At 42.4% G+C, this 13,459-nt stretch overlaps 1 protein-coding gene across 13 annotated transcripts in view; it reads right to left on the reverse strand.

The window, feature by feature from the left end:
• The window catches only part of stxbp5l (syntaxin binding protein 5L), a 186,541-nt gene extending 175,005 nt beyond the window's left edge, over positions 1 to 11,536 (reverse strand). For 7 of the 13 annotated variants that reach the window (XM_033617894.2, XM_078174391.1, XM_078174390.1 and 4 more), the window contains exon 1: positions 9,993 to 11,535. In XM_033617894.2, coding sequence (XP_033473785.1) covers positions 9,993 to 10,160 — 168 coding nt within the window. In that variant the 5' untranslated portion in view covers positions 10,161 to 11,535. Of the gene's footprint in view, positions 1 to 9,992 lie in introns of all 13 variants that reach the window. The other 6 variants (XM_033617890.2, XM_078174389.1, XM_033617889.2 and 3 more) reach the window with 2 other exon arrangements.
• Positions 11,537 to 13,459: the final 1,923 nt, after the last annotated feature.

Raw genomic sequence — 13,459 nt, forward strand, 5'->3', positions numbered from 1 at the left:
ATCTATCATATGGTCAGAGGACAGAGATGGGCGATGGCAAACTCCTGACCTCTGAGCTTCAACCATGAATTTAACAAAAAATATTTTCTCCAGCAAAATATTTACAACGAACCAACTGATCAGTTAAACTAAAACCATTTTTGCTAAGGTATTACTGTATAACATAGCCTCCCGTTGATGATTTCAGCAGTAACTCACTGCCTTTGTCTGAAACTGAGGAGCAAATTAATGGATTAACAACACAGCTTTAACAAAACTCCATCAATATACTGAATATAGTAGGCTATTTAAGTAGGCTTTTACCAGATGTGTTAAATATCAAACAAGCTAACATTACAAAAAAATCAGATTGGAAAATTCTACTGAAAAAAAAAAAAAATTCATATCAGATTCATCCTTGGTCCATTAAATCAGTTCCCGGTTAAAGCATTTGCACATTCTTTAAAAATATCTCACAATGATACTACTACAATAATGGGAGTGTGTAGCTAGCCCCCTCTGCTTTTAGCTAACTGCCAACATCAACATGCTACATGCTAACAATGACCGCCAGTCTTGGAACTCATCAGCTATCTGTCTGATAACAATAAGCCTCTGAGGGCCATGGCCAATATATTGTGAGACCTGAAGTGGCAAGTGGACATCTGGGCCAAGACTTCCCCTTCTGTGCACTGGTCATTTCAGCTAATCTCTATAAACAGTTATTTGCATATGAATGCGGATCATTTAAAAAGAATACTTATATCAAGCTAAATCAGCGTCAGACAATAGCTAATGGGTTACAAAGTTATATTTTGGCATATGCGTTCCACCTCTCCGCACACCTGCTGCTCAAACATGATTGAGCAATACAACACTACTGGCTACAAACAAACCACAAATGGAAACCACAACCTACCGATACCAAAATCCTCTACCAAATCGCCCTTTTGCACACAGATTCTGCATTCATTTGCAGATATCTGATTATAGAGATTAGGAAAACGCTAACATACTGTCGCAAGTAGAAAGTTTACCATGTTCATTGTCTTAGTTAGACTTGTTAGCATGCTAACTTTTGCTAAGTAGTGCCAAACCCAATGTACGGCTGAGGCTGATGGGTGCCAATCAATCATGTACATGCAGAGGAATTTCACAAGCAAAATGAAAACTCTGATCTGCTGATGTCAGTGAATAACCAAAGTAATAGTCGTCATCCTCTGGGGAACATTGATATCTGTACAAAAATTTAATGACAATCCATTTAAAAGTTGAGATATTTGAATGACCGACCAATATTGCCATGCCTAGATACACACTGCCATGGCAGTTCAAAACAAAAACTGTTAAGGGCAATGATACACAAAAGAATATACACAAACTTCACAGAGTCCAAAACAGATGAATCATACAGAGCGAAATCCATTCAAATGTCAGCTTGTGTACCTGAAGGACTGGCTGCAATATGTACCAACAAGCAACTAAATTATTTATTAAATGAGTCATTCTGAATCATTCTGATTATCCTAATAGACATAGACATGTTTTTTTTCTTTTTAACAATGAAATCTAATTTGAAATATGATTGTGCTGGTGTTATGGGTAAGCATACTTCCCCTTCTGAGATTAATCATTTGTTAAAGGAGATTAGTAATGTGAATGGGGTCAAGATGTCTCAGTAGTGCACTCTTAAGAAGCTCCAGATTCAAAACTATTAAAAACACTTAAAACCTAATTAAGTTCAGACAATAATTTTCAGCTACAGAGACCATAGACCACCAATAAAACAACATCCTTAATTTCTCTAAACACAAGTTATGTTTATGTTTCCCTGACAAGTGACCTGTTGAGATCTTGCAATTTATGATTGTTCTCATTAAGAAGCAAAGTCCAAAGTTGGATGATGTTTTAATAGCACAGAGCATAGCAAAACCTTTCAGAGAATAGTGTCTGACTCTTCCATAATATTGCCATAGTCATGCATTATGTTCTGTTGCCTTTGACTTTGTGTCAAAAAAAAGGTATGTCTATGCAGAAACACTAGTGTACAGATCTTTTGGAGTTTTTTTGCTTTCTTAGTTTCACAAGGTTTGGATCTGGCATGTGGCTTTGTAAATGTAACAAAGTTGCCCAGATTTTACTTAAGTTGCTTCCCCAAGATTACTGTTGTCTGATCATACTGCTACAAAGACCATACCAAATCAACTGTCGGTTTTTCGTCTATGTTGGTCTGTTGATGAGGGACCATTGCACCGTTGGCCCTCGTCAGCTTGTTGGCTATTCAGATCTTGAAATGGCATTGGATATGGCGGAGCTTGTCAGTGAATAAAATCACTCTGACTGGCAGTTTAGCTCAGTGCATGAGAAGAAAACGAAAGTGAGGAAAGTAAACAAACAGCTGAAGTCAAGAGGGTGTGACATTGCAACAAACTTGATATAATAGGCAAGATCATATTTTTATAATCACTGCCCAAGCATTGGTATTCAATTACTTTGGAGTGAGACCGGATTGATTGTACACCTAACTACTGAAGGATCTTGGAATAGTTTTTTCTATTTCTGCATCAGTTTAAGCCACAAAGCAGAGATGTGCTCAAGTATGTGCTCATCTCACAGACCAAGGCAACATTTACAAAACTTTTTTTTTTTCACATCCACTTGCATTCATCTGTGACTAAGAGTATATTCAGAAATTCCAATTAATGGGGATGGAACCATGTTCTTCACAGCAGCAACTTGGACTTAATGAATATGGAAACCAGCACTTTTCATTGATTAAAATTCTATACTCGGTACTCCACTTTAGTGAGTGATGGGTAAAAAAAGCAGAGGCACATGCAATTTAAATGAAGTCAGCTGAGGTAAACTCCCAGAATGCAAATGACAGTCACAGTGACATATCTCGCTGTTAATGGTTTTTCGACTGTGTAGAGCTTCTATTTTAAGATATACAGGCTGAATACAACAGTGAAATAGCTCTACTACTTTTGCAAAGCTAATAATTCAAATATTTAGTTGACACTGTATCTGAAAGGTGATTTTTTAATAGCGGTGTCCCTTTAACGGCTCAATTTTGTGTTGCAGAGAAACATTACCATTAGTTTGAAGTTGTGTTTGTATCTACCTGTTGAATGTAAGTCTAATATCCATTCTCCTTTTAGCTATGTTTTGGTCTCCACCAACTCCTGAGAGGAATATGTGGTTCTGTAGCTGCTAAATGCTCCACTATGTTTACCAGGTAACCATCTCTGGGACAGTTGGTGGTAAGCAGGCAGTGCACAGTGGTAAGAACCAAATGATTAAAGGGATAGTGCACCCAAAAATGAAAATTCAGCCATTATCTACTCACCCATATGCCGACGGAGGCCCTGGTGAAGTTTTAGAGTCCTCACATCCCTTGCGGAGATCAGTGGGTGGAACGGCTAGCATACCTAATGGTAGACGGCGCCCCAGACTAACGTCCAAGAACACAAAACTGAATCCACAGAGTACCTCCATACTGCTCATCCATAGTGATCCAAGTGTCCTGAAGCCGTGACATAAAAAGTTGTTTTTAGCCTCACTGTAGCCTGTAGCTCTGACTGCTTCTCTGTGCTCCGTGCTCACGTGTGCGCGCGCTCAGAGTGATTGGTGATCTCTGAAGAGCAGCAGTCTCGTCAGTACTGATGTCCAGATTCTCAAGTGCAGGCATTGCCAGTCTGAGCAGCAAAGACTCTCCTCATCCGAGGAATGCTTTGCATTTGAAACAACTACACCACCAGGTTTCCAGTGCTTGACTCCGGTATTCTGCAGCTGGCTGAGGGTTAGGCTCATGAGCTGCGGCGGCTGCTTCATCCAGTAGCCTGAGTTCCGTCCGTATACTCGGGCTCAAACAAATACGGCTCAACAAAGAAATGCTGTTCCTCCTCAATTTCAAAGTCTTCAGACATGTTGGGCTGTCCTTTGCTAAAAGACCGTAGTGCAAATTATCTTTTAGCTACTGTGGTTACTGTTGTCCCTTCCTGCGGTGCACGTGTCACGTGATGTAAACACGGGTAAGCAAAGCTCATGCTTTCGCTGGTCTCGCGCAGGCGCGCACACGTGAGCGCGGAGCACAGAGAAACAGTCAGAGCTACAGGCTACAGTGAGGCTAAAAACAGAGTCCATATGACGTTTTTCGAAACAACTTTTTATGTCGGGGCTTCAGGACACTTGGATCACTATGGATGAGCAGTATGGAGGTACTCTGTGGATTCAGTTTTGTGTTCTTGGACGTTAGTCTGGGGCGCTGTCTACCATTAGGTATGCTAGCCGCTCCCCCTGCCGATCTCCACAAGGGATGTGAGGACTCTAAAACTTCACCAGGGCCTCCGTCGGCATATGGGTGAGTAGATAACGCTGAATTTTCATTTTTGGGTGCACTATCCTTTTAAAGCTGCAGGCTGAACACAAAGACAATGAGCTGAAAGACACTAAAAAGTAAAGCTAAGAGAAACTGCAAAGTCAGGTGATAATTTTCTGTGGGTTCTGTGGTGATTTAAAGTGACCTCTTTCACCGACATGTGATCCCCTTTTAATGTAAAAAGATAAATTGTAGCCTTTTTTTAAAACCTGTCTGTACTTATTTTTTAATTACTCAAAAAAGGTGATAATGAAATACTTAATACAAACTCAACAATGCAAAAATGTGTGTGGAAACAGAATAATGTAATGCCTTTTTTGAGGGCAGCATAATCGGGGGCTCTTTTGAATATCCCTTATTGTCTCTCTCTTTGATATCTATCATCAGTATATTAATATCTAATCTGGCCTTGCCATAGAAGGACCTTACAGTGGAAAAAAAGAACAGAAATACCTGAATGACAATGGGCTCTAGTTTCGCAGACCAGGGGCGGGGGCGCAGCGCACCTGCGCTTTGCCAACTGGGTGTGGCCAGGCGGATTTTGTAAGTTTGGCACACCGTGCGCCCTGGTGCAGCTACTCCTCTATCCCACCTCCGTCCCTCCTACCGGCGCAAGTCGGAAAGAGGAAGGAGAGAAGGCGTGGATAGTGTCCGAATATACGGAACTGCGAGCAGACCTCCACGGGCTGATGATGCAAAGGTAGCCTGGGAGGAGGTCACCACAATTGTAAATCAATGTTGCGTTTCTCTCGTGCGCGCGCGCTCTCTCTTTCTCTCTCGCAGTCTCACTCTGTTTCTTTTCTTTTGACTTTTCTAAGATGACAGATGCTGAATATATACTCACTATCTGATGCTGTGGCTGTTTGTGGTTGGCTGAGAGGGATGTGAACACAGTTTGCAGGCTGTGTTAATCAAATCAGGTTGGGTTTCCATTACGCGTGCCAAACGGTGCCAATCCCCTTTGATCTGACATCAGATGTGACGGGACAGTCGATATAGAGATACATTTATGTGCTGATTGCAGATAGTTGCATTGAATAGTGTTTTTTGGGTATTTATTGCATTGTTAATGTGCCTGATATTCTGGAAACCTGCCTGTGAGGTTTTGGTGACATGTGCGCACTGTCCGCCGGTCAGCCAAACTTCGGCTTACACCGGCTGCGCTCCCCCTGCGCTGACAGTAGACGTGGTTTCAGCTGGCGAGCTTTTAGCGCACCTTCAGCGAAGCCTTTTGGTACGAAACTGTCACTGCGCCAAGCTGGATCTGTTGACACCTCCCCCTGCTGCGCCGCCACACTAATCTCAGCGCACCTCGGTCTGCCAAACTACCAAGCTCGAAACTAGCTCTGCGCGGGGTTCGCCACTCTGCGCCACCTGCGCTGCGTCGGGAAACTTGAGCCCAATGATTTTAAACTGAGCTATCAGAAAGACCAAATAAAGACCATTAATGATCAGCCTTAACTGTATACTGAAATGACTGCACTATTTCTCTCCTTGACTCTGACTTGATTTTACCTTCAGAACACCTTAAATTATCTGAGGCATCGATTCAACTTCTTGCTGACTAAGGTCTTTGATCCCTGCAGAGTGTTAAGCAGGACATTCCTGCTACAAACTCTGTGTTCCACCTCTTTCCTAAAACGCTCTTCTCATTGGACATCTGAAAATTGCGCAGGACAACTAAATAGGTAACTGCCCTGTTCCTGTAACCAGGCTGAGATGATGTGTGCTGGAAATATCCATTTGAGATGGAGCATGAAGGGTTACACCTGTTCAGCAACAATACATTCTGTATAAATACATCACTCAGATGAGGCTCATTTGGAATGAAGCATGCATGGTCATTATTACACCAGTGGTGCTGTCAAGGGATGGCCAGTGGGGTGGGGGTGGGGGTGACGGTAAAGGGGTGGGGTTGTCAGCCTGTGTGAAGAACAATGAATCACCCAAAACATGTATGTACAAAAAGATTACACATTAAAACAGGATTGTTGTGGAATGTTAAATTCACTGCTATTAATATCTGCACAGATAGTTAACTGTAAAATAAGAAACCAAAGTATATCAGTATGTGATTCCTTAACTCTCATATTGACATAATTTTCAAATAGCCATATACCACAACCGCATGATAGAATTCCTGAAATTCAGTTATGACTTCTGGTCTTGATGTGCCACCCCAAGATTTTCAGTGGACCCAACTGGCACCCCTGTATCACACCATCGTCAACTGCAGCTTGTGAAACTCACACAAGACAGAACGGCTCCATGATTCACATCCTGGACCTCTCTTTATCACGTGGCACCAAAAATCAAGACTGAGCAATGTTTTTCCACTGTTTGGTCACCCAGTTAGACAACCCAATATGCCCTTTGCTGAATTAGCCCATCCCAGACTGAGGCATGACCAGTTTTCAGGGTCAACCTCGTGCATGTAACTTTTGTACTCAGCAGTTATTTGCATATTTGTGGCCTTGCTGTCAGCTTGAACAAGTCTGGTCATTCCCTCTGACCTCCCTCACTGTCAAAGTGCTTTCACCTACGTACCTGCTACCAACTGTGAGTTTTCTATTTGTCTATTCTCTGTAATTTCTGGTTTCCTCGTGTTTGGGTTGCTGTGCTGTAGTTTTAGCCAGAGGCAAAGTGCTGTTTCTATTCTAGTTTTTAGTTTAGATTGCATGTGCATGTTTTACTTTTGTACAACATGAATGTTTGACGAGTTTTGTGTTGGAACCATTTCTGTTTTTGATTTTGAAAAGGCACAATTTTCCCCTTATTCTAAGCTAACTCCGTACATTATTATGAAATCTGAAGGTTTTCAAGGAAACCTAAAAGAAAAATGCTGCATCTATTCCATAAGCCTGAAAGCTGTTGGTGTGTTTTGGGGAAAGGCATGCCAGTAAATACATAAAGCCTGCTTGGCCTCAACCATCATTTAGCCTCCTGGCTTCCTTTTGTCCTCTTTAGCTCCATTACATCATAACACCAACACAATACAAATAGGGGGCAGCGACTGAGGGAGAGAGTTGTACTAATATACAGTGATTCTCTTTGCATTCACACATCTACATATACTTCAAAATAATAGGGTTTTGGATGTGGTAGTAGTGTCTGGTCACAAGGGGCTGCCTGTATTTTCTTTTAAAGTAAAGCGATTAATCATTCTTATAATTACTTTCTTATTGTATCATTCAGTTCAATTAATTCAACCACCAACTAACCTGATGCAGTATAGTTCAATCTCTCTCCCTCTCTGCCTGCTTCTATGACTTTCTGTCACCAACACAAAATGAACTCATTCTGCTGTAAACTGAAATTAACCTTTCAATTCAACGAGACTGTCAGCCACCTGGGTACCTCTCATTTCCCTCCTTTACTCCTTCATTTTGAGTGAGGCTTCACCGAAACCTTGTTTCAGCACCTCTGCAGCACTATAAACACATAAAAAACGCTGTAGAATCCAAACAAAATGAGTTGTTGCATCTTCCCACACGGCACAGCGAGGACAGAAGTCATGACTAACTTTGAGAAGTTAGCCAAGATGCCAAACCCTCCCACACAATGCTGCATCAGCTCACAGATTTATACCCCTGTTGGAAAGTAAGGATCCAATCTAAAAATATTTGGGGCAATGAATGGAAATGGAAAATGTAGGTGAGTGCCTTGTATTTCTCCCTGCTATGTTCATATGAAACAAAAAAATGTGTTTATGTGTTGTCTGTGTTTGATTCATATTTAGGGAACATGCTTATTTGCTTGAATCAAACACTTCCACATTTACATATATTTGATTTAAACCTGACTTGGAACAAACCAGTTCCTGCTGTGTGCTGCATATTTCATTTCTCAATGAATGAGGAAAAAGGTCACGGGAGACATTACATGGTCCTTGAGGTCTCTGTGTGTGCATGTCTACATCCCACAGTCTGCTTGGCGTAACATGAGAAAGCCGTACCCTCCTTTGATGATAAGAAAGCAGACTACCTCTGTACACATCCGCCAAAACACTGACTTTAATCCACTTTTACATTCAGGTAGTGTTTCATAGTTTTTAACACATTTGTAAAGCTATACCCTGAAGTGAGTATTATTGTTAAGCACAAGGTTGCCATGGAGATTAAGGCCCAAAACGTGTCTTTATCAAAGGATACTAGATATGTTACAGTACGGATCAATCACACAACCTCTCTGTCCCACCTTGAACCCTATCTGCACTGGGAAAAGGAACTGAGAGACACAACAGGTGCAACTATACGGCCTCTTCCCTCCCTCCTCCTCTGTGCCTGTTTCTCACTCCCTTTCACACACACACACACACAGACATACAACGTGCACCTGCACAGACTCAAATAAAAACCCAGAGAAGTGGGAATAGAGGGCATTCATGGCTTTTTCACGAGAGGCTCAGTTGACTTGGTGTCTTTAAAAAACAACCATGCATTAACGCCACTCACTGAAGGAGGAGCAGCTTCCTGCATGGGACCAGGAAATCATGCTGTTCTTTTCCAGCACTTTCTCCTCCCTGTCTGCCTGCCGAGGGTGCTCTGCAGCATCCTTTTCAGCTTGCCTCCCTCCTCCTCATCCTCCTCCTCCTCCTCTAGCTCCTCTATACCCCCCCTTTACTAGTGTCAGTCTGCCTCATAATAATAATATAGCTCCGTAAACAACTCGCTTTCTCTTGGGTTCTCAATGAATTATTCACAGTCGTATCCCACAAAAAAAAATCACCCCGTTTCTTTAAGGGTGAGGAATAATCGCTGCAGTCAGCTCCAAAATGCATCCAGAAAAAGGGCTGCAATGGGCGGCAGAGGCTGCTATAAATACCCCACCCCCTCCCTCCAACCCCCCAACCATCCACATCCCTCCCTCATTCTCCCTCCTTCTCGGTAAAAAGCACATCAGCTAGGACAGTACTGCAGGGTCCCTCCGCTGGCTTGCTGTGCACTTTTTTTCTTTTTTTTTTTTGTAATGCAAGGGAGGGACACCAGTTATGTCATCGCTCCTACACCATTCGTGCCTGCTTGCTGATGCAACGGGGAGGCTGCTATTCATTGACTTCCTCTGGATTGTTTATATCACATGTGTGTGTAGGCTGCTGCAGCCTGTGTACAGCATGCTGATGGTGGGGCGCATATACTGTTGCTATACCGCACATACTGGTGGGAGCAGCTGGAGTGTACCCAAAACTACACACACACATGCAAGCTTCAGCCGCCGTGCACACGTGTCCGCGGGGGCTATGTAGATGAACAATGGGTGACTAATGGAATAACCGCAGTTCTTTAAGGCCCTAAAACGCAAAGCCAGTAAGGCTGAGAGGAACCTGATGATGCTTCTCGCTGCTGTTTTGTCTAAAACTGCCTCCATTCTCAGAAGAATTGAAGACGAGGAGCTGCCCGTGGTGCTGAACTTTCAACACAATCAGAAAACGAAAGGCCGCCAAATCTAGCGCAGCAGCTGAGCTCACTCCAAATCCAACTTTTACGCATGTAGGCGTTATTTTGTTTACATCATATATGTGAATGAGGATTTGGGGAAGCCAGAATCCAAGGTGGTGTTACTGACTGTGGACCTCAGTCCTTAGTCGGACGTTGGCGGCCTATAACTAAGCAAATCTATTTAATCTACCCACCTTGCACAGCTGAAAGTTTTCCGACACAAGCGTCTCTTGGATGTCGATTTCCTTGGGAGTTGGCGCCGATGTGGGAGTCCCGGCCGCGCTGCCGCACGATGGGGATCCGATAGTCCCTCCCGGAGAGGAGGTGGTCAAGCCGTCCAACACCTTCCGAAACTTCTTCATTTTTCAATCGTGCTTTTGTGTGTTAAATATAAAGAGACAGACGACCCAGAGACCAGAGTTCCTGGTCTCCTATCAAGATGCAGGATCCCAACTCGTTTGGGCAGCTGGAGAAAGGAAACGTCGCTTCCTGCAGCAGTAGCAGGATGAAAGACCCACTCTCTGTTTCTCTCTCTTAGGTGCAATTTAAAAAGTCATAGAGGCACCTCATCTTGTTCTTTGGCTGTTGTCCACAAGCAGAAAAAAAGAGGAATGCGTCTCAGCCACTCTGGTGTGAGGATTACAGCCAATGTTGCAGATGCAGGTCGCCTATCTCATATCAGAGCATGCACCGACGGAAGTGAAACTACTCAACTTCTGCATCCTAAAGTAACCTCCACTCCCGGGCTTGGAGAGAAATCCAACACCATAACATAATCAGGGGAGCCGAGCAGCGATGTTTGCGCGCACCAGACAGAAGTGGACAGATCAAAAGAACTTCGAGCGGGTCGATCCACTCCCCCCTCCCCCCCAAAAAGCACTTTCACAGCGCTGTGGTTGCCAGTAACAGGAAGAGAAGGAGGGGGAAACAGGCTGAAGACGCAGAGGCAATGCAGTTAAACGCGGTCGGACTCCACAGTCAGGCCGGAGAGCAAGGCAACTCGACCATCGAGGTGAAGAACAGGGGGGGATGGAGAAGATGCTGCGCGATGTCGGTGTGAGTTGGAGGTTAATCTATGGATTAATGCTCTGCTATCATCCAGCTGTGTTTCAGCGTCGCTTCCCTGCAGTCCAGAGACAGGAGACAGGAGCTGTCCGCGGTGCTGAAAAACCATGAGCAGCCAGCCCCGCCTCCCACCACCTCTCTCCCTCTCTCTCTTTCCTCCCCGCCCTCCCTCACCAGCGATTGGGTGGAAAGCTCTAAATCAAAGATACAGAATGATTAGGAAAACCAAGGAAACGCCAATAAAGAAAACCCCAAAATGACATAATTCATCATTCATCCTCACCCATACCGTTATGACAATATGAAATAAAACACAAACAGAGGTGTGAGGCTCAAGCACTGACTATATCTAAGATGTTGCATCCTGTTATGGATTGTTAAAGCTCTTAATGAGTGCTGCCTTGTGGTTTTTGTTAACTGCATCCATTTGCAGCTGTTAATGTCCTCCCAGTTCACTCAGAAGTCTCCATCAAATCTGTGGGGTGAGATAATGTCCATGCATCTATGTCAGCACAAGCAAAAATTTGAACTACTCCTTTAAACACAAACTAAGATGCAGATCCCACATCATGCTGTTTCTAGAACATTTTCACTGGGTTTTAATATTCAGTTTTCATCTTGCAAAGCTTTGCACCTCAGGCCCTCTGAATTCAACACAGCTCACACCACTGTCAGAGAAGAGACTGACGACTGTTTCAAGTTCCAGTCTAAAAAACCTCTGCAACTTTTAAAGAAAAGCTGTTCCAAAAGCACGCAGCGGCCACATTTTGTTAACATTTTATCAATGTCATCTTTATGTTTGCTGTCAGGTTTGATTTTGTCACCCTCTTTTCTTGATTGTAGGTGTTCCCCAGTTCATCCAGGCTGTGGGTAATAAGCGGGCTAAAACATATGTTTCCTCCTCTCGTTTAATTTCTACCAACTTTGGAGATACAGCAACTTCTCTTCACTGTTAAGCATGATGCACTCACTCTCTCTTGTGTATCACTCATACCTATCCCCACAAAACAAGGGCAGGTAGGAGCCAATTAGCTCATAACCAAGGGAACACAATGACTCCACTTAAACACTGCACATGGTAACACAAATCAAACAATATACAAAGTACTATAAATGACAATGAAATAATAATTCACCAATAACTCAATGACACTGAATCTATTACTGCTTATAATGTACCCTTTAATAAATAACACAGTAACAAAAATAACCCAAAAAATATAATATATACAGTAAATATGGTTACAATTTTATCTAATGTTCTTGTCTCTCTCTCCTCTTTTGTCTAAAACATCATATTACCGCTAATTTTAGATGCTACAATGCACTGTACTTTTACTTACTCGCCTTCATTTTAGTTAGAAAGCCCCTGAGATATTTCGGTTAGTTCAGGACAAAGGTCCCTGCATGTTATATTGAACTCAACTTCAGCTACATAACACTTATGTTTGGAGAAAGTTGATGGAAATATTTGTTTGGAGAGGTAAAAAGGAATTCCAATCAGAATGTTGTTTTCTTTTTTTATACCCAAATTAGCTTTATTCTGTTGTAGTGATCTCAGTTGTCAAACAGAAAATATACCCATATACTCAGAACGTTCTCTTGGGTGCTCTGAGTGTCATCTATAACATCTTTCACCATTCATTGACTATGGAGCAGCTCTTGTATTTTTTGGATTTGGGAGATAATTGCTCATGTTTACGAACATTTTTGGACCGTAAAAATAACATGTATGAATTTTAAAAATGGGTGTAGTTTCCCTTTAAAGCAAAGGTTCTGAATACATTTTCTCTTACAAAGAAAATCCCAATGACCGGTCGTGACCGAGCCCATTGTGGTTCTGAAAATGTCCTGCTGATATTGCTGGTTTCAGGCAATTCTTGCATTTTGAGTAGTCCTTCACAAATACATTAATGGACTAAAACTTGGTTTTGCATGTTTTAGTCCATTACCCACCGAGAAAATATACTTTACATGACCACAAACCATTTCCCAAAGCCTGCCTTAAGTGTTTAGATTGCTTTCCCACCTTCCAGACAGCTGTTGGTTTCTATTCATTTCTGAACATTATGAAAATCACCTAGATGACACTTGAAACAAGCTTGAAAGGTACTCCATCACCATGAAGGTTCTTTTCACCAAAAAGTTCTTACTTTGATGACGATCAAAGTTGAATTACTCTTAATTGGCACTCCGCTGTTTGGAAAACAAGTTTCTGGCAGATTGTCAACAACCAAAAACAATGATGCAATACATTTTTTCAGGACACTGAACCCAGGAAAAGTGTTGTGAAAGGTATGATGTGAATTTCACTATTTATCACATTTTTAATGCAGCCCACACACGTCTCAGATGTCAGAGCATTCATGAATCTACCAGCACCAAGACTCACCAGAGCCAGTGCCTGCAGGCTGTAACACAGAGGAAAATGATGGAATTTGAAAATAAAAAATAAATAAATGAAGCTGGCTGTGCCATTATTACCATTAATGAGCCCAGGTAGAAAAATGTCAGAATCCAACTTACCAAAATAAAAAAAGTGAGAAAACAAAATATTCAAAGTATGTACAATGAAAAATAATTACCTCATTTGAAT

The sequence above is a fragment of the Epinephelus lanceolatus genome, chromosome 14 (assembly GCF_041903045.1).
Source record: "Epinephelus lanceolatus isolate andai-2023 chromosome 14, ASM4190304v1, whole genome shotgun sequence".
Classification (NCBI taxonomy): Eukaryota; Metazoa; Chordata; class Actinopteri; order Perciformes; family Serranidae; genus Epinephelus; species Epinephelus lanceolatus.